This window comes from Lipophrys pholis (genome assembly GCF_963383615.2).
Source record: "Lipophrys pholis genome assembly, chromosome: 7".
Lineage (NCBI taxonomy): Eukaryota > Metazoa > Chordata > Actinopteri > Blenniiformes > Blenniidae > Lipophrys > Lipophrys pholis.
In genome coordinates, this window is record NC_137638.1 from 22224661 (window position 1) to 22249083 (window position 24423).

Consider the following 24423-nt stretch of genomic DNA (forward strand, 5'->3'; position numbering starts at 1 on the left):
TTGAAATGGCTCTTTTACGATGCACCTTTCTCTCTCTGACGATCCGCATGATTGCTCTTAGTGGAAAACAATGACATTTCCTCTTTACTTATTGTTTGCTGAACATTCGTTGCAGAGATATTTGGCTGCAGAGATGTTCATCAGACGTGACATAGTTGCACCTCTGACCTTTTCACCTAGGAAGGCATTCGTCTTCCACAGTAAAAACTACACGCTGACAATGTTTTCTTTTGTTGTGCCATCAATCCTCCGCTCTTTTCCTGTGGTTTCACCGTCTGAGATGACGAGTCGCAGCTCTTTGTTGTAACGGTAGTTTTTGTCCAACTGCTCTTGTTATCTGCTTGTCATCAGAGTTGTTTTATACTGGATCCTGCACCTGGTTCTTACACAAGGATGTTGCATGACATAACAAATATGTCATCAGACCGCACGGGTCAGTCTGAGGTTTTCTACAGAGATCTCCTCCATACAATCTTCATGGGTTCGAGAGGGAATATATATTAATAGAGACGCATTAACTCCCGTCATCTAACCAGCAGAAGATAATTAACTTTTTTTTTTTTTTTTGTCAAATGTGCCAAATAGTTTGTTTTTTCCTCTCTTTTTACACGGTGCCTGCTCACACGCTGCACTGCAATGGCATCTCATTCTTCAACCAGCATTTGTCTCAAGTCAGCAGTGGTGGTCGCGTTGGCCACTTGGGTATGAAGAACACACCCAAACTGTTTAATGGGTTTGAGCCCAGGTCCAACACGGTACTCAGGTCATCATCTCCACTTCCGAATTGTGGATGTATAGTCTGATAAATCCACTCTGTGGGCGTAATCGTTGTCATCTTATAGCGCGGGTTTGCAACCTTTGTGAGCCAAAGACCTTGTTTTTTTGTCACATTTCACCAAATCAAAAGTAACTGGAGCAGCAAAACACATTTAACCTTTGAAATGAGGCTAACACTGCTTCAAAAGTTTTATTTTATTATATATGAATATGAACGGTGCCATATGTTGATTTTGTGAAGTTTCAATTACAGTTTAGGATGGTAAACATTTCATTACATTTTCTGCTGTTTTAGTACCCGATTTTAGTGGTTTAAAAATTCCTCTTCAGCATTTTCTTGGCCAATTTTGACATTTCTGCTGTATAACAAACATTTTTAACCTTTTTTCTTCTAAAAATCCTAGTTGTTTAGGGTTTTTATTTTAACTTATTTTCACAGTTTCTTCCCCATTTCTTATGGTTTTAGCTATCCCACCCCCCATGTTAGCCATTGTGTTTGAGTAAATAAGATCAAATGTTTACTTGGGTGTAATTTTGTGAAAGGTCCAGGGAGCTATTACAGAAGTTCCACAGAGCCACATGTGGCTCCACAGCCTGTCATCCCAGAATGTAGAGATACGGGATTGCCACAGGAAGCATCACAGTTGATATCTCTCTGTGTTGAAAGGTTCAACTCAGACAACTGATTGTAAGTTACTGAGACAACCAGAAGCCAAAAACAAGAATCAGTGGAAACATCAATGTAAAGCTCTGATGTATTAACAGGAAAGATTTGGCAGAGTTGTCATAAACACAACCCACGTGCCTAGCACTGCTGCTCATCCCTCAAATATATTTAATTGATGAGTAAATTGTTCGTGGACATTTATGATCACTTGTCTGTGTGTGTAACACCTTTTGCCGCATTTTGGCTGTGATAAACTCCAACTTATCATGACCCAAAGTGACCGGAAGAGGTAGATGAATAAGATGTGATTAAAACATTCCCACATTATCTAACCTATTGCACATTGTTTCATTTGTAAATGCAGATAATGTGTCAGACTGCATCACATTAGAGTGCAGTGGAGGAGTGCAGTCAATGTCTCCGTTTAATAACATGTTGATGGTTTTCCACTAGAGGGAGCTTAAAAACCACAAATCAAGTCTAAAAGTAGCTCAACACCACATCAACAAGGAGCTATTTAAAAGATAATCTGTGAAATCTCTTGGTCAATAGTAAGATTATGTAGCCTCGTCACTCAAAATCGGAGGCTTTTTGAGGCTGATGTAGTTGTTACCTGGTACATTTGTGACTGTGAATCATCTCAGCAGCAATCATAAACACCAGATTATCAGCCTGGTTTAAAAAAAATAAAACACCTATTACATAGCCAGAGAAATGTCGCTTTGTCAAGGAGACATAACTGCAAGATGACTTCAAATTCTTTAGATTCAGTCATATCGGCTCTTTCTCTGATGACTGGACTCACGTCATCTTCTATTTAAACTGACCCTCATCACAACAGTGTAATCAAGCACCTTTCGTTTGGGAGGAAAAACTCATTCAGACATCTTCTTCTTTTCTTTTTTTTTACTTCTCAAACATAGCAAAATACAAATATTGAAGAATAACTCATGGTGTTCATCTTTTCTTAATTTGTCTTTATAAGTTTTTATCAGAAATAAACCCTTTGTGCTCATCTAGACGTGTTGCAGCTTTTTGTAACAATCCAATAAACTAACTCAAATAGCAAAACACCAAGATAAAGTCAGAGGTAAAGCTTCAGTCATGGTCATTTGGGCTCTAAGTGATTTTGGGTGTACTAGTAGAGGGAAATTAAACTCAAATATATCATACCAGTATATTTAAACTTAAGTAAGAGTTATTTAAACAAACATCAATCTTCCTCACAGTTCTAGACAATGAAACAAGTCAATTTGAAGACTCCAATAGAGGATTAGAGCTTCATAAATCCCAATTTGTCAAAAGGAAAAGTCCATCATCCTCACACCAGTGCTGGTAGATACTGGTGGAACTGGAACCAGGTAATTATGTATCTATCCATCTATTCGAATGCAAACTAAAACATATATATATATAAAAAAAAAAAAGTTCTTAAGAAGTGGAATACATTTAAAATTCCTGGTAAAAAGCAAAATTGCATAAAAGAAACCAGATTTAAAAAACATTTACTAGTTGTGTACACACAAGGAGAATATGCAAATTTTGCACAGAAAGGCTCGCTTGTCTGGACTTGAACCAGTTCAATTCTTCCTTCACGAAGGCATCACTATCCGCATGCCCCCAAGTCAAGAAAGCTCGTGATCTGTGCTTTCAGCGTCCACTTGGTCTGCAGTGAGATTGGCTTACTCTCTGATCTCCACCTCTTTGCTCTTTGGTTCCGTCCCACTCTTTTCCCTATTCTCTCGGTCGATTCCCAAACCCTCGCAAGCTCTGAGCCTGGTTCTGCGGATGATTTTTTGTTTCTGGGTAAATGGAGTTTTTCCATTCCACTGTTGCCTGTCCTTGTTCTCGAATAACTGAGTTTGTCCTCTGTGAAGATTCCTTGAGATTGCAGTATTGTATGGAAATGAGAAGCCACACAGTGTCTTCACAAAGAAAGAGAATGGTTCAAACTGAAAAAGAAAAAAGTGTAAATTTACTTAGATATTTACTCAGAAGACTGCTCGAGGAGTTGGTTTTTACACAATCATATAGAGTGAAACACAAAATTCAATTTTCTTCAGGGGGTGAATAAAATTTTCTTTGTTTTTCTCTTCATTTTTTTGGCTTTACATTACTCTATAAAGTGCCACCATAAAAGATGAATATTACCTATTTATGTTGGAAAACTATCAAATCCACACATCTAGTGATGCAGCTGTCATTAACGCACTCAAACCCTCTGTCTCGTTCTTTCACACACACAGACACACACACTCAGAGCAGGTTTATCTGATCTGTGGGTCTCCTCTCTGTCTACAGCTTTATCCTCCTTATCTGCGCTCTGGCGCTCCTTCAGCTCGTCTCTCCCCTCCGAGGTGTCTCTGCAGCTCAGGTGACACAAACTTAATATTTCTCATCAATAATCGAAAACAATGCCTATTCAGACCGGAAAGAAAACGAATATGTAAAGTGTCTCCACATTCAGACTTATTTTTGGTGCGGTGTGCGTCCTGTGGCGCATCACTGAGTAACAGCTCGGACTGGAAGTGTTTCCGAGTTTGATTGAAAGTTTGAAAAAAGTTAAAGAGCCACTCTGTCTGCGGGTTTGTTTACCAAGCAGAGCTCCGGGACAGGACAAGCTCTCCAGCCTTATCAGTGGATTTGTGAATGAGACAATAATGAGGAGGGTTTGATAGAGCAGTGCTGCCGGGTCAGATGTCACTTCAGCCATTCATGAAGTTAAGAAAAGCTCCATCACGACCCATTAATCGTGCAATTTGCCTTTAATGGATCTGAACTTTGCGCATCCAAACACTTTGACGGGTTCTAATTTGAATTAAGTGTGATTAAAATACATCTTCTCAGTTTATATCTCGTGTCAATGGGAAATTGTTAGTTTACTTCGTGATCTTCAGTGTCAGCAGCTGATTTGTCTGCAAGTACAACTCCAGTTAATTTGCTTTTATTGTACTTAGTTATATTTAACGTTGGCCTACTTTACTACGGGCAGTCTCATGAAAATACTTTGAGTATTAATTTCATTTTAATAGTCATAAGATTGATTGTTTACCTCGTCAATTTAATCTACCTCTGTAAAATATGTTCAAAGCACACTTGAGACAAGTCATATGAAGACATTTGTTTTGTAAACAAATGTCAATATAAAAAAATGTTCTCTGTTGAATGAACACACTTATTGGCTACAGATTGGTTAATACTAAAGTTCGAATGTGAAATAAAATTATAGGTGAACTGTGGGCATAGTGACTTGTGACTTTAGCGAAGTATTTAAAATTTTGTAAATTATCCATAGTATGAATAAATTCACATACTGATATATGCAGGTACACCCAAACCCTGCTTAATTACAGCTATGTGTAATTCGTTGCTTCTGTCTGGAGCATCAGTTTCAAAAGTTTATTTCTTCTTCTTCATTTTATTCTAAGGAAATGCCATTAGCAAAATAAAATAGGCAAACATTTTTTTTCTGTCCAAAAAAACAGATTGTAAATGTTTTTGCGGTTTATTTTAATTTAGGCTATTTTCATATTGTTTGCAGGTTATCTCATTTCTCATGACACCGGGGTGTCATTTATATAAAACATTTAACAGGCTAGTATTTTATTTTTCATCTTCAACTGAAATTACGTAACTATCCTCGTAAGTCCTCATAAGAACAGACTAATTCAATCTTTTTTTTTTCCTTAGTTTTATTTTGGGGTCGGGTATAACACAAACAATCAGTGTCTTTAAAAAAAACACACACAATAAAAGTTGTACATTAAGTCACAGAGGACGTCGAATAATGTTTAGAATAAGTATTGTAATTACTTTTAGAGAAATACAAAAATAAAAAAGAAACAGAAAATATACAAAAAAAACACATTTTCAGTGGAATATTTAACAGCTTTATATGTATTGAGTGAGTTGTTTTCCTCTCACACCCTGTAAAGTGCCTGGAAATGTCCGTGGCTGAAGTGACCGTCACTGTTACCAAGTAAATCGTTGGACACCTGCGCTGCGGGTGAAACGAAGCTGCAGGAATACACGTTGCTGTTTCCATATCCAAACACGGCGTTGTGTCCAAATGTCACATTGTACGGTGCCGGATTGGATCCCGCGCCGCAGAACTTTCCGTCCCGCACCAGCACCGGCACCGCCACCCTCCGGGGCGCGGCGGGGTAACCCGCCAGCTCCAGGGACTTGTCCTGCCTCTGCCGCTTGCACTTGTACCTCCTGTTCTGGAACCAGATCTTCACCTGCGTGGAGGTCAGCTTGAGCAGCAAGGCCAGGTGCTCTCTCTCCGGGGCGGACAGGTAGCGCTGCTGCCGGAAGCGTCTCTCCAGCTCGGACACCTGCGCCTGTGAGAAGAGGACGCGCGGCTTCCTGCGCAGTCTGGATCCGCTGTTTGCGCTTCTGTCGCACTCGGGTGGACTGTGGAGACCCCTCGTTTCTGCAGAGCGGATTAGAAATGCAATCAAACTTCAAGAAAGAAAGTTACATTTCATTGTTTTTAACAACTAATTTCTAAGATCAAATCTTAAGCGCAATAACTTTCATTTACTTTTTGGCAAAGAGATACCTTAAAAAAAACAATTACACTTCTATCATCTGAAATTATTTCAAAATAGAAAATAAAAGGTTATTTTTCGTTAAATTTTCATTTATTCAGAGAGCACTCCAAAAAACGAGTAGATTTTTCTTTTCTTTTTATTAAGATATAAGGATCTTGTTTTGGATTTCCATGCATAAAGTAGGTTTTTACAAATAGTATGAATTACTCAAGGTAAAATATAGTGAAAAGTTAATTTCTGTGCCTTCATCATGAGGAAAAATGTAAATAAAAATGAAAATGTTTCAGGTCGGAGGCCTCGTCCAGGCAGGTTCATTGATTTGGGGCGGCCTAAACCCATTAGCACAAGTAAACAGTCCCCAAAATACAATGCATGTGACAGTGATGTAGATGCATCAGCTCACCTTGCTCACTCATCTCCCTCTTTGCTTCGAGCTTACTTTGCATTTCAGAGACGCACGGCTCGTAAAAGTCGCTGTTTGGAGGCGCAGCCTGCATTTGCTGATGGTGCAGCGGCACAACTTGGTCACTCACTAAAAAATCACTCTCATAGACATGGTGCTGCTCCAGTCTCAAAATATCCTCCACGGAAAAGGGTGTAGAGGTGGCTGAACTGGGATGCATCCCCGCTGCTTTGATTGTATCCAAATGCGCTTTGGTGAGCCCAGTGATGCTGCTGCTGCTGCTGGACGGATGTCTTAACTGGCTGGTGAGTGAGGGCCTCCGAAGACCTAAATCATTCAAGGGTCCGGGCTAATGAGCAAGGTTGACATATCTGCCCCTCTCTGAAACACCCAAACTGCTTGCGCGCACACTTCTGCAGCTCCAGCGCGTCTCACCTTACAGGAACACCTCTCATATCCGCCCTTCACTCGGTGTGAGGTGAGTAATTAACAGCCTCAACCCAGAAAATAAGACAGGCAAGTGACTTTTTCTTGCAGATTGGGCCATACCAATGAAAATTTCAATCATCGCGGCATTTTGAAAACTGATTTATACCATTATCTCTGGGTTTTTAAGCTTGTTTTCGTCAGAAACAGGTGCTTCAGTAAAATAATAGTTCTAACACAAACTAGTGATCATCAACAAACACAGACATTAAACAAGTGAAACTGCTCCGGCTCAGTAATCGCTGTTTAAAAAGTCGAACATTTATTCAGAGTGCTTCTGAAGAACCAATAAGCCTCTTAATCGGCGCGCAGGTCCTGAGGGGTTGAGTGATCCCCGGTGATGTTGAACAGCTTTGCCATCGACATTGTTTTGCAGCCATGTTATTAGTGTTCTCAGGCCACAACAAACAGTAACATTACACCTGATGTTGTGGAAGTGGAGAGGCAGCGGCGCCAGCCCGCAATGCTTGACTGAAGCCAAAGACGCGCCTCTGCGCAGACAGGAACAGGGACAGACACAGCCTGTCCCTCCGCAGGAGATGTATGGAGAGACAGGCTGGCCTGGCACTCAGGGCTCTGGTGCTTCAAATGTGGTGAAGAGACTCATTAGTATTTCAGGAGAAGTGCACGTCTGGTGCACATAACGCAGCCGCCTTGATGAATGGGGTTTGATTGGATGCTGTTTAAATACCAAGATTTGCTCTTGTCAATATTAATAGGTTAATATCATGATCTAACAATTAATTCACCAGAACAAAACTTTTCAAACACAATTTTATTAGAAAAAAACTACTGTAAAAGTGTCTGAAAACTTTTTTTGCAGCCCCACTTCACACCATATTGCTCCCACATCATTCAAGCTGAATGTTTTTAATTACTATTATTTAAAATGGAGAATTTTTTAGATTTTGTTGAACATGGGTTCACCTATATGTATCCGACATTGTAAAACAAAGTTTTTAACATCATGGGATCCATTTACATAAAAAGACACCTGTTCTTTTCCTACTTTTAATCTAAAATATCAGGAAAGTCTTTATATAGAAGATGTGACCGTCGTTACTAATAGTTTTGACCTAAAGCCTATTTTATATTTTAATGCATCTCTATTCCACTTAACATGACAAATATGTGGGTTTTATAAAACAAAATCAATAATCTTACATCCTACTTATTTATGTCATCACAATTTATTCTAAAAAGAAAAAAACAAACAACAAAATCTAGTCTTTACAAAAACAGCATAATGCTCAATAAACATCAATGCAGTACGAAGAAGAGATAAAGCCCTCAAATTAATGTATAGTTTAGATGGTTTAAATATATTTCTCAGCTGTCTTAACAAAACAAAAAGTCAAATTACAATTGCAAGCACTGTGTATTCAACAAATCCAGCTATCATAGGGTGCTAACTCTTTTAGCGTTGAAATTAATTAATTAATCTCTAATGTTTGATCCTGAAAATGCTGTTGCAGAGTTTTATCTAAATTAAGGTCACACTTGATGATGAAAACAAGGAGCACAATGAGTTACAGTTACAGGCTCTCACATTCACACCTACATGCAATTTCAAGTCGCTATACCCAATACAAATTATTTTGGAACGTCCTGAAGAAAAAAGCAGTAGTGTATTATTGAGACCAGTCGCCCTGGTTCATCACGTTAGGAAACAATACTGGGCTGTGTGTTAATGTTGTTTGTTGTTGTTGTTGTTGTTGTTGTTGTTTTTCAATTTGCCACATCTCAACTGTATTTACTGGTTTGTTCAGATGCTGCTATTTCTTTTCACAGTCACCACCGTGTCCATCATCACATCATCCACTGTAATAATGGTTATGTTGCTTTTTAACACTTTTTTTCTATTGTTTACATGAGTTAATGGTTAATAAAGAATTAAGCAACTGTCCAAATCATTAAACTGCCATAAGGTTATCACCAGGAAGTGACCTGTAGGACCCATTAATCAATGGAGTAATGTTTTCATCAAGATTTTCATTCATACCTTCGGCTATACATTCTCCAGGTAAAGTCACATTCACAGGAGCCACGTGAGAAGACACCACACATCCTCTTAATGTGTGTGTATTAAATGCTACTGAGCTGTATTTACTGTATGTCCATGTTGGAACAGTAATCTTAAAACTATAATTCAACACCTTTTCCGGACTGTATTTTTGAAAACATTTATTCACTGAAGAGCTCATTCAGTATCTCAAACAATCTCACTGGAGTCTCAAATACATTGTTTTTGGATTTTAATTTCAACTTTCCAGCGACAAACAAGAACAATAAAAGAACAAAGTAAATGAACAAGTAGCACGTAGCATGTGGACGAACAAGCCCCTTACTCTGGGGCCTTACTGTAGTCCAAATTATTGCTTAGTGATTTTTAGCTATAAAAGCTGAATATTACAATGGTTGATAGACCGTATTAATGCTAAAGTGACAGAAAATGGAAAACTAATTTACTCTTCCCACAACATAGAGATACACATAAAATATCACATTGTAAAGTCATTGGAGCATTATTCTTATTATTATTCTTCTTATTATTCTTATTATTCTTATTGTCGTTGTTGTTGTTGTTGTTGTTGTTAATACTATAATAATTGTCTTCAGTGTATGTGTCACCACTGGCTGCAATACTTAAGGTCAAACAGAGAAAATGTAAGTAATACATTTTATTTCAGTTGTATACTTAGACAATAAAAAGTTTCTCTGGATACAAGTAAATACTGTTTGATCAGTTAAGACACAAATGTCAAACATATGTACACATGTATGTCAAAACATGACATCCCGAAGGTCCAGTCTGGCCTGGGTGCCGTGAGAAAGTGTGAAAAGAGAAAAAGAGGTTTATTTGTTTTACTGGGGACAGCAATGATGCTGCAACAGTAGCTGATATAACACACACTGAGTGATGGAGTATAACATTTATGATGGCCTTGACATCAAAGATAAACTGTGAAGGGGAATTTGTAAGTACATGTAATTCTGAAGGTTTGTTTCTTTTTTTTTTACTTATCACAGTGCTTTGCACCAGAATGCATTGTACAAAGGTAAAGAGAGTTTTGAATAATTTGTTTTATTAGGGATCATTTTGAACTTATTTAGGTTTATTTCAAACAAAACAAGTAAATGTGAATCTTTTCATACTGTTTTCACTTAAACAAAAGAAAATATTTTCACTTATCTAAAGCATTGTACTGTGGAATTATTATACTATCATTTTACTGGTCAGGCCAACACTTAAACTCAAATTGGACTTAAATGACACCCAAGATATAACAGGTTAACACATGTAGGAGATGAGCTTACATGAGGATATTCAGCTTTCTTTTCTTTTTTTTTTCTTTATCTTTTTCTTTTTTTAATCAAAGTTCTTTTTGAAATGGACACATTTCCAATTCAATTAATATTATTTTCTCTTTGACTTTAAAATATGCAAAGTAATGGTAAAACATGCACTGAAGGGTGAAAGAATGGCTTTGACCCGGAAACTGATACTGTTAATTCAGTGACTATTTTTTAAAGGGATCATATGTTTTAGTTTTTGTTTGTATTTGGGTGCTTTACCAATCTCTTTTCTAACTTATTCTGCAGAATATAAGTTGATCTTCACTATATTTTACACAGACCCTGAAAACCTGATCCAGACAAACAAAGAAACCTGAACTTCAAAAGCAGCTGCAGGAAAAACTCAAAGTCAAAGTGAGTTGTTTGACACCTCGGGGATTTCAAGGTGTCCAAGTTGATGGGTAAATGACTTAATCACTGCGGCAGTGTCCTCCGAGGGCTCGAAAGCAACACTCTCCCTTTACCTTCTGTGACTTCTTTTACCAAAACTAAAAGCCTTTTTCACTGATTCTACCATGTGTCCTCCTCATCGTAACACGAGAAGCCCGCTAAGTAGAGTTTACCACAAATAGCCCTAATTCATCATACAGCAAAATAGGAGGGTGATAGCAGCTGAAAGGGGAGCTAGTGTTGTTTTACACCCACTGAAACTGAACACAGCCTTCTTGTGGCCAATATGCAACTGAAGATGCTCATCAAGATGTGATGTGACAGTAGCATTCACGAGAGGAGCTGTTTCAGGTGTTCACAAGATATAGACACATTTTCTTTTTAATCACCAATGTGTGAATGATTTATAGTGAAGAATATCAGTGAAGCTGAAAGATGCAGCTTCAGGCAGCAGAGTGCGCTAGTGGCCAGAAAAAAAAGCTTTACACCATGAACACAGTGGCTTCAGCTCTCCCTGTCAGCGTGTATCTTTGTACCAGTGTGTCTTCAACCATTCAGTCAAATTCTACATGGCTTTATCCATCCTCAGGTCACAGGGCACCGGAGGGAATAAGGAAACACTGTGCACAGGTCACCGACCTATCACACTGCAAACACAGAGAGACAAACAAGAGCACATCTACACATTTCACACCAACTCAACTCAATTCCATGTTTTTTGGACTGTGGGAGAAAACTGGAATATCCAGAGAAAAGCCAGGACTGCACAGGGAGAACTTACAAACTTTACACAGAAAGGTTCTTTCCTGACTCGAATCAGGAGTATTTTTCCTGGGTGGTCCAGGTAAACACAGATGGAGGGAAATGCTATTAATGATATTAATGCAAATTAGAGATAACGGATTAAAATAGATGAAAACTGCATCACAGTGCAGGAATATCCACTTTTTGACTCTGGGCTTGGGGGCTATTCTGAGAGGAGATCGCATGTTCTCCCTGTGCATGCATGGGGTTTCTTTGCATAAAACATGCTTTTGAGGTTAATGGCTAGCCATCAAATTGCCCTTGTGTGGATGTGGGATTGTTTGTCTTTCTGCATGTCCAATTTTGAAGAATTGCATGTAACCTGCCTTCACTCTTCAGATCACACGATCCTGAATTGGACAAAGCCGTACTATTGAAGATGGATGAATGAATGCCTTTTGCAATAGGACTCTAAATCTGCAATGTCACTCTGCTTCGATATTGTGTATGTTTGGGCTGAAGAGTGGAGTCTTGGTGTATTTGTTTTTGCCAGAGAAACCAGTGTGAGTTGATGCTTTGTGTGCAGTATAAAGGAAGACCTCAGAGTGTAGCCTGGTTGGAGCCACTAGATGTCTCTGTCATACTGTATTAAATTGAAAGAAGCTTTTATTCAGAATGAATTACTCAAAACTGAGAGTATTATTATCTAATTGCACTGCTTTTAAAGTTATAGTCCGAGCACAAAATGTACAACCCAACGATGGATAAATAGCCCCGTGGTCCTGAAAGCTTTTGGGCTGACACAAAACCAAATGGACACACATTGGCTGCACATCTCAGGCCCATCTTGTTCGCTGCGTATTCCTGACATCTGAACTAAATGTGAATGCTTTCTGTGGAAGATTTTACACGTGAGTTTTTCATCTGTGACCCAGTCTTGTGTAGGCGTGCTTCTTGTGTAGTCACAGCATTTCCTCCAGGTCTTACAGGAAGGCAAGAGAACAACTGGCATCAAGGAAAGCTGCGAATTATCTCTGCTGCAAGCTAAAGCAAAGGGAAATGTGTTTGAAAGGACTGATGATTACTGGTTGAACCTGTGTGGTGCACAGAGTTGGGTTGCAGAGTTGTTAAAATAGTCAGGTGCGCTGTGAAAGAGCTCTGAGAGAAAGCTCTCTGTGAGAGCATTCAAGAGCATTTCAGCTGCACTACTGAAGTAATTGACTACTGCTCTGTTGGCTTCATTAGTTTCACTGGCCGGGGCGACATGAGGAGGACAAATCATATAGTGTTGTGGGACATTCTGGTGACATATGTATTGACCTGTGCTGTCTGTGCTATTGGGCAGATTAATAATTTGATTCATGCGGTGTATTCTGAGCCAAAAAGCTGCCTTGCATTTGATTCCAAGACAAATGCTTTGAGAGAGATGCTTTGGCAGAGATGGAAAATGCTCTGTTTCATCTCTTTCCCCTGCCACTCCAGCTCTTTCTTCGGTAAAATTTGATCTAATTTTCTTTCCCGTCCTTGGGTATTTCCCCACAGAAATGAAGGGATAGTGATTGCTGGGTAAGATTGGAGTGGATCTAATCTTCCACTGCGCTCAGTCATACTCCATTTCACTGCACATCTAATTTGTCACACTGCTGATGAATATGCCACAAGTTTCATGGGAAAGAGAAGGACATAATGAATATAAAACACACTGGGAGAGGGGAGAAGTAATTGCTGTACCGCACTAACCACAGTGCATTGTTCATTTGTCCCATCAAATTGCTGACACTACGCATGCACTATGGATTCATTGCTTTCCTCCTTCTGAGTGTGATCAAGAGGCTAAAACAATGACAAACAATGGCAGTTTTGATTGGAAGCAGGAGCTTGATGGTCATTTATAATCACAGACCGTAAGGTCACATCTACCCCCAGGAGGGCATTCAGCACCTATAGACCATTTGTGAATATGTCTGCTGTTTTACACCACAAGAAGAGCTTCCATTTATGGTGCTATTGTGTGTGGATTGCAGGCATATATATGTTAAAGACACGTGCAGAAGGTTTAACACGACATGATTTCAAGGCAGAAGGTATTATAACGATGTGTCTGATGTAACACAGTAGGTTTAAAAAGCAGCAACATCAAATTAATTAAAAAAAAAAAACAGATGGTATGAATTGCATCTGCATAATGATATTGTAATGACGTCATTAGTCATTATTACTCTGCTTGTGATTGTCAGGGTGGTGATACACTCGGCAGCAGTCCAAGCAACAGGCAACAAAGTGAACAGACAGGGTCAGAAATCTGTGCAAATGTTTCCTGGCAACAAGATGTTCCTCTCTGTGTCGAAAGCAGCAATTCCATTCAAATTGCCTTTTTAAAAGTTGCCCCCTTCATAACTGCATCTGTGTAACTGGGCAGAGAGACACCCAGAGAGGCAGATTTTTGTTGGGGAAAATCACGAGTGTTTGCACAGTGTCCATCGTGCTTGTGCTAAAACTCATTGATGAGTTTGAGAGCGAATGTCTCTTTAAAGATGGAGATGATAGAATGTGTGTGTGCAGAGCTGCTGCATCACCTATCCATGAGACTGGATAGCGGCTGATGAGAAAGCCCTTCAGGACTCTTCTCTAAATAGGCATGAAATTATATCTCCCTCTGACTGAGATTAGCGTCCACAGAGCCTCTTGCGTTCTGCCCCCTCTTTTCCTCAGGCTGTCAAACCAAACAGTCACTTTGCAGTTTCAGCTCGTTTGTGCTGAAGTTTAAGAAAGTTCGTTTTCATCGGGAGGTGCTCTCAGTGTCCTTCAGCTTCAATTCATGGGTCCCTCGGGATTGGTCACACATACCGAGGGTATGTGGTGAACCACAACAACGTTCTGGTCTAATGGTTTGAGCTTAACAGAGAAGCTCCTTCATCATGTCATAAAAACAGTGTGAAACACCGCTTCCATTAGACTTCCTGTGGGCTGCACGTTGCCTTAGAATGGCCGGAGTCCAAGTTGGGTCTCTGGTCCTTTCTATATGGGATTGCATGTTCTCCCTGTGTATTGTGCATGCATGGCTTCTCTTCCCACAGACCTAAAACATGTATTCACAGCGAAATGGTGCCTCTGCGACTGGGACCGTGTGCATGACACTGTCTGTCTCTGTGTGTTTGCCACATGGCGTTTTTGGGTGACCTGTCGGATGTCCGCTGCCTGCGCCCTCAGTCAGCTGGGATCAGCTCCAGCAAACCATGACCCTGAACTGGATAAAGGTGTATAGAAGATGAAAGGAAAACCTCTTATGTTGGCAGTGGGTTGGAATCAATTAATGATACAATTTGATGAATTGAATTGAAATGACTTGTCTGCAAAGTCAGATCGCTTGCAGGGAGCATCATGAGCTACGTGATGCCGTTAAAACTAAACAGTAATGAAAATAAATGGTAAATCAATTAATATGAATAAATAAAAATGCTCACGATTATACATATTATTGAGGTGCCATGGGTGACACATTGTTTTTGTAGATTTTGCTGTCAGACCGAATACATTTCTTGTGTTCTCCATACCTTTTCTCATATTATTTCATAATATGTTGACACACCAGAAAATAATAGTTTTTTTTTTTTAAACGTGACTTCATTTGTTCAGATGTTTTTGGTTGTACGTATCTGCAGCTGTACGTGTTTTCCAAATGTATTTTTTTATATTAATGCATCTCCAACCAAGCTTACTTGTGATGCAGACGATGAAAACCTACTCTTTATCAGCCTTCATTCATGAAACAATGTATTTGAAAGCTTTATTGTAGATTGACTGATTACACTACTGCAATTTAGAAGGTTTTTCCAAATGTTTAATGTTCTAAAGTGTTGGTGAATGAGCCCCCTATACGTCTCCAACCTCATCCCCCCATCACAGAACTTTAACCACACCACAGAAGGTGTCATTTTTGGTTGAATGTCAGTTTTCACGTTTTTTCACATGATGAGACAGTATTGATACTAATTGTTGGGATCTATAAGAAATAAGAACAACTGATCTCAAGCTACTGGGATTATTAAAAATTTTTAATAGCTGATGAATCTATATTTAGTCATTGCTGTTCCACTTATAGTTCTGCACTAAAGTTTATATTGTGAATTTGTGCATTGAATTCAGCACTAAAAATGTATGTTTTAATAAATTTTACCCTGCTTATTTTTTAAAGTAATAATTTTTTTTGCATCAGTAAAAAGCGATAAATAATCCTGGGAAAAGGCATGTCCCTGACCCTCAGATTTTTCTTGCTGCAGTGTCCTCCCTGAAATTCTCCAGAGAGGCCTGCCCTAGAAGCGATCTGGGGAAAATGTAGGTCTGGAGTGCTTTATATTGGTTGCAAACTACGATGAGTCCAAATGAGTGAGACAAGAGCAAAGCAACATATTTCATACCATATGCCAGATATGATAAATATTTTATTTCCGATCAGCAAAAGACACACAATTGATGCATTTGTATCTTTCATGACTTTTCAGTACAGAAGAAAAAACCCAAACATATACACAGTATGGGCATATATGTGTATGGGTATATTTTAAAGTGCAAGTGATTCACAAGGGTCAATCATGCGTGACATAGCATCTGTATCAGGGACTTCAGTATTCTCCTAAAGTCTGCAATAACTTTTTGACTCTGATAGTAAAATAACTGTCACTTATATATGAATACAAAATAAACTTTACTAGTCACTGAAGCTTTTTGATTTTGTTTAAGCACAACAACATATATCAATCTATTTCAAGTCTTGAGAGGACAGAGTACCATGAAGTGCCAGAAGTGAGGGAGATTTTAGTCTCTGGGATCGACGGGAACAGTTTCACAAAACTCACCATGGATTCAATTTAACAATATACTCCAGTACCACCTTGAGCACCCTATCCTTGAAATCTGACACTGAAAGAAATGAAAAGCCTTTTGCTTGTCTCACTTTTGTTTGTCCTAATAGCCTTCATTGGTTGTCTAACTTGGGCATTTCCTAGTTAAAACAAACATTCAGTATACAGGTACATTCTCTGAAATTACCATTACATTTTACCTGGTGAGGAAACAGTCAATTTGCCCTTGCCAAATATATTTGATACAAGGGATGTCATAGAAAATAAATATGAAGACATGGATAGACATAAAGATGTGTGGATGTGGACTGATGCTGAGCTCATTGTGTGGTGACAGATCAGAGCGGCCTCAGGAGAGGAGCGTCCAGACAGCATCATACAGGGTAGTAACAGTTTAGCAGCAGCTGTTGGGTTTTGGATTTACCCATGAACAACTAAGATACAGACATATGTATCAATAGTACATGAAGAAGCCCTGACCCTTCAGGATGCATAAAAACAAAAACAAAAAAAACAACAAACTCATCTCCACTCTAAATAAAATATGCCTCATTTGCAAATGTACTGAATGTTTCAATGCCCTTTATAGTGGTTAAGATGCAAAGTGCATAATGAACATAAAATATAAGCAAGGATATACTACAGTGTGACTATATCTCTTAACTTCCCAAGTGATTCCTTCAAAACAGCTGTCCCACCATGCACACACAAGCGCGTACGCACACACGCACGCAAATAAAGGATCATATTCACAGAACAGAAGAGTTTACAAAAAACACAGGAACAGAAAGCATTATAGAGGAGCAATGCCTTCACACTGTGAGTGCAGTATGAAAGCACACGCACTGCTGCTTTATTCACGCAGCATCGCCTGGCACTGAATGAAATAAAGGTCAATTTCCATGTTGCTGTGAATCCTTTGTGTGTGATTATTGCATAGTTTGGAAATCTTAACATAGCTAATAAATTGACACTGAAAAATAAAACATCTCTTTTTCTGGTCTGTGCTTCAACCTCATTAATCCAGAATGATATAGAGACATACTTTTTCAAAGAAAGGCTGGGTTCAATTTTCAATGTAAAGTCAGCTTGAAAATGAAAAGAAAAAAACAAAAGAGAAATGTAATCATTTCTTACAGTTGTTTTTTTTTTTTTTTCTTAAGAATTCAGACGATGACAAAATTTGCAAAGTAGAAGTAATTACCAAAAATGAATCAATATTGAACTGAAGTGAACCCAGCCCTGGTCAAAAGTTAATCTCTATATTGCATTTTCACCGTGCACACATATTTTTCCTTAATTCACTGCGGACTAACTCAAGCCAGTGATTAGATCTGATACCCTCATGGTGCCAAACCACTATCTGCAAGATACAGATAAAAGCAAACACCAGCATGAAGACCATGCTCAGCAACCACAGCTCTGTACTAAATTACTTCTATTCACTACTTTTTCTGCAATTTGTTAGTTTGATTCCTGCAGTTTGGTTCTGATTTGACGGTAAAATGTTGTTGAGAACTCGTGGATGATTACCTGCTCGCTTCTTTTAGCTCTTCTAATCATGATGTGAGACATGTCTGCTTCTGCTGACTGATTGTCTAGATCTCTAAAGGCCATTAAATAGATGATTACTTTGATGGGTAAAATGTACTGCGAGTATTGTTACATTAATGTGTATCTTTTTGTGGTTTTGGAATAAAAACAAATAGCCATATCAACGTGGATAAACATCTCAAAGGAGGACTAAACTCAACTCAATTCCTGTTTTCACTCATTAGTCTTTAGGAGGCCGTTTCGTGGGTGGATCCCCACCTCATTCTGTTCATATCGATGTCTTAGGGATATAAAATCTCAAGTTTCACCCAAAGAATGGTGAGCACATTTCACGACAGCTTAGTCACCAGTGATGATGTAAATCAAGGGGTTCATGTTATGTCTATTTATAGTCTAAAGCCTGAGATTCAGTCTAAATAAGCACATATTCTGATTAGCAAAAACAAAGTAGCCAACACTTTCACTTTGTATGGAGTTTGTATGTTATGAATGTGATATTAGAAATGACATGGCAGTCTTTAAATGCCAAATATGTCTTTGTCGAGAGCAAATAAAGTGTATGTAATCCTTAACCTTAAGCTATTAATATATTTCTAACCTCCAGTGATAAGGTTCTAAGATGTCAGTCCCATTCCCTGCTCTACTTTGTGAGAAGAACCATAAACCATCACAGGGTTGTCCTCTGACGCAGCACATGATGCTGGTGTTTGCTTCACTCTGAATATGACCTGGTCACTCTTGAATATTGTGCACGAACCTATAGCTCTGAGCATGTGCATATGGCAGCTGCAGAAACAAGCCTTTTCTTTCTTTTTGCCTTTTAGAACCAGAAATGGTGTCAAAACTTAGTTTTGTTGTGGTCCCTTGTAACACCCATAAAATAAATCACCGGACCTGAATGACCAACCTTGTTCCCCTATGGCCAGCACAGAGTCATGACATGGGTCCCATTCAGTCACCAGTGTCAGCTCACTTTTTTTTCTTTTTTCTTTTTTTTTTTTTTGGCATAGAGCTCATGTTTAAATAGGAGCCATGACAGAACTGCTTTTTCAGTCTGTGAACGGATTAAAACTACAATAATGCATTAAAATAAAAATAAAAAACATTAAATAATATAGTAGGAAAATAAATATCATTCCAACAAGGCTTTTTTTTTTTTTTTTAAATAGTCATTCTCCATCTTGACACTGGAAGCCAGTGTGTATGTAACATGATTCACCTCAGAGAATGATGATCATCAGTTCAAGAAGATGGCTGCTCTCACTCTCATTGGTGAACGCGCTAATCAGCTACTGCACATACACGACTGCTTCACACTCAGTTAGGAATATGGATACAGATCCCACTAAACATGGTCCCACATATACTGCAGAGCTCAACAGTCTTATGCATTGCAAGTGTCTGGATACAAGATATGCAAAAAAGGACTTTTTTTTCTGATAGACTTGGCCATGACCTTATGTGCAGGAAAATGATTTCAAACACATGACAATGGCAACATACGCCATCAGAAAGAAAAGAAAAAAATATATATATATAAGTGCTATAGCTATACACAATTTTGGTATTTCATGAATAGCATTCAGGGCAGTTTGAAGTTTTTTGGTCAGTTTAAGGTAACCTCTCAAAGGTTATCATGAAACCTCTACAGACCTCACTCCATAATGAGCACTCTCATTTCGAGGGCGAGCTATGGCTGTCCCTGTCAACTCAGTATACAGTACATTTAAGTGTTATGTTAGTGTCGTAAAATTGCTATGAAACTCATTTCCACATCTCATGCTCAACATTTCACTGCTGAAATATTAGATATATTATCAAATATTATCTACCAATAATTTCCCATTCCTAAAAATGCACCAATAATATATCCAACTACAGATTTTATATCCATGAACACATGTCTGAATTATGGAATTGTGTTTTTTTATTTTTTTTATTTTAATGTACTGGCTTGTGCTCTAGAGGCATGAACCACTATGGCTGTTTTTTTTTTTTCTTTTCTTTTTGCTTGGCATCAAAAGACTTCTTAAGGATTTATCTCTGCTGGAGGATGTAAAGAAGAGTGAACAGGACCGTGCCGCAAATGCAACAGCCACACGTTCAACACTAACTTTGAGCGGACATATTTGAAAACAGTCGATGGAAGAGGGAGTTCTCTCAAGCCTAAAGTGTAGGATATAGAATTTAACAACAATCAAACTGATATCGACTCAATGGGCGTTCCGGCATTCCCTAGAGGTGCACATTTCTGCAACTTCCAGTCTAGCAGAGGAAGGATTTGACCACCCCCAGGGAATAGAGGAGCTTTCATGATGTTTTCAAGAGTGTGTGGAGTTTTTCTTTTTTTTTTTTTTCTTTTTTTCTAAATCTGAGAGAAAGTTAGGAGCTGTCACTAGCAGAGCGCTTTTTCCCAAAATGACTGGCGGAGTCTCTGTTTCGCAGATTAGGCTGGATCTTGTACATATGGGGACCCATGGACCAGCGCCAGCTCCCACGGCTCTCCACTCCAGTTGGGACGGCGGCAGCTGCAGCCGCAGCAGTGGAGGGGCAGGGCTTATTCTGCAGCAGCTGAATAAGCATGGTCATCTCTGGGCCCAGCCTTGACACCATGCTGGTCCTGACACGATCCACCGTGTCCTCATCACAGTCCATCAGGCTCTGTAGCAGCTTCCCATAAAACCTAAAGCAACAAAGCACCTGATTATCAATTTGTTGAGTTGGCGAGTTGGAATTAAAAAAGAAAAAAAAAAGCATGAAGATGTGGAGCCGTGGGATCATGTGGTATTTTTGTGCTATTGTACTCCTGCTTTATGCTGCGATACCATCCCCTAAGGGAGTGACCAGTTCAGGTTCAGTTTCCACTAAGCCGTGGGCTCCATCTTTCTCTTCCTTTATATCCACACCACAGCTATAATCCTACATATTTTAAAGTAACAAAAGAAATGAAAACATCCTGGCTTGATGTACCGGTTTGATTCTTTTGACATTGAATGTGGATGCATATGAAACTGCTCAAAATACAATATAACATGTAAAACAATACAGTTGCATTCTGGGAGATGAGTTAGTCAAACTGGCATGTATTAATGATGTTTTAGCTTTAATCAGCTTGGTTTTAGGATGGATCACACTGTACATCTGCTCATGAAGCTCTTACCTATTTGGAAAGTGGCTTGGTAGCTGGGCCACTTCCCCAATAGCGTCTGGATTAGATCGGGCCACAGTGCAGATATCCAGCTTGCTGTAACACTCCTCCTGAACTTCAGATATCATTCTTTGGAAGGTGGAGCAGCGGCGGATGGTGGGGAATGCCTTGGAGGTGATGCCATTGGCAATGCACTTAAGGCTCTCCTTCACAAATGCTTTACCCTGTGAAACAAACAACAGTGCGATTTAGGCCCTCACAGTTACATCCACTATAATCTTTAATGGCTCATGTGCATTGTGCAAAAGAGGAAGAATAAAGAATGAGTACCTGAGTGTCAAATTTAGCAGCACTGTATAGGAAGGACTTGCAGATGTCATGCATGCCATCTGTGTCACAAGTTGAGTTTTCCAGGCAGGCGAAGGCTCCGCAGCCAACTTGGAGGGCACTGTTGAGACAGCGTGCCACATCTGCTGTGGGCACAGAGAATGAACCGTCAGCAGGGAAGCCAACACTGGGTTCAGTGGGAATCACTGCACACTCTCTGAGCTCATTAACACAGGGGTTGCCAGGGCCTCAGCGAAAAAATGCAGCGGACAAAAGATAATTTTCATACTTTGGTGATTCACAAAAGACGTACAGTCACTCAGGGCAAACAGTGACTTGACTGGAGATTGGACACCTTACAAGTCTAAGAGTCTCAGACACTGTTTGGCACTACTGCACTTTTCTCTTGGCAGGGGCTTATATTCCACTGTTTGGTTCTTTTCAGCAGCACTTGGATGAGCAGCACCAGAAATACCAAAGAGTTTCCTGAAAATTGTTGGCATGCCTGCAGAAACACATGCACATGTATCCTTTGTGCACACATAAGCCATACTGTACCAGCTCCAGTCTCTGTGCACTTTATCTCTGCCGTGTTCAACAAAACACCATATTTTCAACTATAGATTAAGCAGAGTCTTGTCAAATGTCCAGAAATGATCCAATCTACATTCAGATAAGTGTGCATTCAGAAAAATGCTCATTTTAGGAGTGTCACGTGACTGGAATACCTAATATGCTGATTAACCCACCAGCAACCCCAATCCCCATCTTAGTAAAATCACTGAAAGAGCCCCACACACAACAGCATTCAGGCTTTCAATCCATATGTCCAAAATTGATCAGTCTATGTGGCTGCCTTGAAATCTTGATTCAAACATAATCTGTAAATCATGGTGTCCAGATAGTTGGCCTTCTTTATTCCTCATCTGCAAATCCAGTGAAGTGGCAAGCAGCCTGACTCAAATCTTTTGTAATAACCATTAGGAAATGTCACATAGGAGCCTAATAAGCCTACTTGGCAGCCTTTGAATCTGGGGCCCCATGTTGACCTGCACAGTCAGATAGTCTGGCTGCCATCAGGGACCAGAGATTGCTCTCAAAATACAGAGACCGAGCTGCTTATCTTATGATGATGAAGCAATTCCTGCAGAAAGGAATGAGCATCCCTGTCGCCCACTGGCTTTCATCACTGAGCTGTACCTTTGTGTTAAAGAGGAAAAGTCCAAATTTGACAGAATCCATGCTGATTAATGCTATGCAGTGTATTGTCTTGATGAGTAGAACATAAAAAATTGCCATGAATTCATCAGAAATCTACCCTGATATGATTACATGCATTTATCCAAAAAAAGGCACAGCCCCAGTGACAAGCAGTTTATCTTTTTTTTTCTCTCTCTCTCACCCTGTTTCATGCTGAGAATTAAATGCACACTGGTGTAACCTACTTCTTTTTCTGACTTCAACCTTGCACAGTGAAGCTCCTCGTGAAATAAAAATTTTTTGCACTGGATAATTGCTCCAAGTCCATGACAATGCTGCAGCCAAAGCTACTGACAGCATGACACAGCCTGCACTCTCAGGTGTCAGCTGCAAGCTCCATGCTCATCTGTTGCCGGCAGGACACCGGCAGAAAGCACCGCGTTAATCCCGCAGCCTTCTCCGCGAATCCACGCGCTCATTTTACACAGAAAAGGCTGCACAGGCCAAATCTTTATGATAGAGAAGAAGAAAAAATCCCCACATAAATAGGTAAGGGTGTGCATTACATAAATAGTGTATATGAAAACCAGCGTGTTACTTACAAGGGCTATTGGCAGAAAAGCGTGTTCTCCTGGGCGAATAGGACTCGTTCTGATCCAGTTCATATGCAGATGCATTCAGCACCATCAGGAGGAAAAGTCCGGTCCTCAAAGGCATCGTCCTCCCAACACAGATCAGACAACTAAATGTAAAGGGACGCCTCCCGCTTTGTGAGTAAATCATAAGAGTGACGCTCCAAAAAAAAAAAAAAAAAGATTCTGCAGTGCAAAAAAAAAAAAAAAAAAAAAAGAAAGAAAAAAAAAGAAAAAAGGATAGGATCAATGTAGGATGTAGGATATTACAAGTAGGTTTGCCAGCAATTTCTCTACACTGGACTCCTCACTATCCTTTTGACTTGCATGACAGATAGCAGCGATGTCAAGTCTGCACGGGTTTATATGGGAGCGCTGCGCGTTACGAGCTCCGCCGCTCGACCAATCAGAACGCAGCATTCAGAGCCGTGGTCCCAGTCGCTCCACTACTAATTGATACAATGACCCAACACTGTTCATCACACAGCTCTACATCCGGTTTCTCGACGTTTGATTTGAGCATTTTATTTGATAGGAGCTTTTTAATGTCAGTTTTTTTTTCTAAGTGCAACTCGAACTTTTATAATGATTCTGAAAGCTTCTGTATTAGTTTGACTTCTCATCTGTGTTCATCACTGAGGCCAACCTGCCTTGCAATGATAGGGCCAATTCCCTCCTTTTGGACTGTTGGAAGAAACTAAAAGACTGGCTGGAAGAAACACACACATGCACAGAGAGAACATCCAAACTCCACACAGAACAGCACCGAAGTACAGACTTGATTTTGGAATTTTCTCACCTGTGGGGCAAGAGTGCTTTCCACTACACGATTGTGCACGCCACTTAATTTCCAACCATCACTGAATCCATCTTTAAATTAACGTTAAATGCATTTTTCTTTTTTGATGTTGCGGGGAAATCCTGGAGAAAACCCACACAGACATTATGGTGAGAACATGCAAACTCCACACAGAGCAGCACCCAAATTGATTTGATATTTTTGCAATGAGGTGGGAACACTAACCTCTACCTACTGTGCAGCAGCTTCCTTTGTCATATATTTTAAAATATTGTTAAACATATTATTGAAGAACAGGATCAAAGAGCTATATTGAAACAATAGGTTTCGTCAGCACTGTTGCATATGGTTTCCAGGTGAGCTTTGCAAGCAGACTGAGATCATGTCTTTTATCGGGGCTTTAGATGTGAGTCAGAAAGGCCCAACCACACCTGCCAGATGGATTTATGGTCATCTTTGTCTGCCTCATTAATAATGACAGAAGCAATGTGTGTCAGGGGGCAGGAGGTATAATGGTGGAC

The 24423-nt window shown here is 39.5% G+C and overlaps 2 protein-coding genes across 2 annotated transcripts; both read right to left on the bottom strand.

Annotated features, from left to right (window-relative positions):
• Nucleotides 1-5364: 5364 nt before the first annotated feature.
• nkx2.7 (NK2 transcription factor related 7) lies at nucleotides 5365-6623 on the bottom strand (the record flags this gene model as incomplete). Its single annotated transcript, XM_080466575.1, has 2 exons — nucleotides 5365-5879; nucleotides 6404-6623. The coding sequence occupies 2 exons, from the start codon at nucleotides 6621-6623 to the stop codon at nucleotides 5365-5367; spliced, it is 735 nt and encodes a 244-aa protein (XP_080322701.1).
• Nucleotides 6624-19805: 13182 nt separating this feature from the next.
• stc1 (stanniocalcin 1) lies at nucleotides 19806-23445 on the bottom strand. The gene is made up of 4 exons (XM_080468416.1): nucleotides 23074-23445; nucleotides 21275-21417; nucleotides 20957-21168; nucleotides 19806-20479 (listed from the first exon to the last, which is right to left on the bottom strand). The coding sequence occupies exons 1-4, from the start codon at nucleotides 23252-23254 to the stop codon at nucleotides 20179-20181; spliced, it is 837 nt and encodes a 278-aa protein (XP_080324542.1). The 5' UTR covers nucleotides 23255-23445; the 3' UTR covers nucleotides 19806-20178.
• Between the last annotated feature and the right edge of the window lie 978 nt (nucleotides 23446-24423).

Bases quoted from the DNA above. Each gene is read 5' to 3' on its own strand.
- stc1 (XM_080468416.1), bottom strand. From the start codon at position 23,254: ATGATTTACTCACAAAGCGGGAGGCGTCCCTTTACATTTAGTTGTCTG. The intron at 21,169-21,274 runs GTACTCATTCTT...TTTGTTTCACAG, and splicing joins CTGCTAAATTTGACACTCAG to GGTAAAGCATTTGTGAAGGA. The intron at 20,480-20,956 runs GTAAGAGCTTCA...TTGTTGCTTTAG, and splicing joins CCAAGCCACTTTCCAAATAG to GTTTTATGGGAAGCTGCTAC.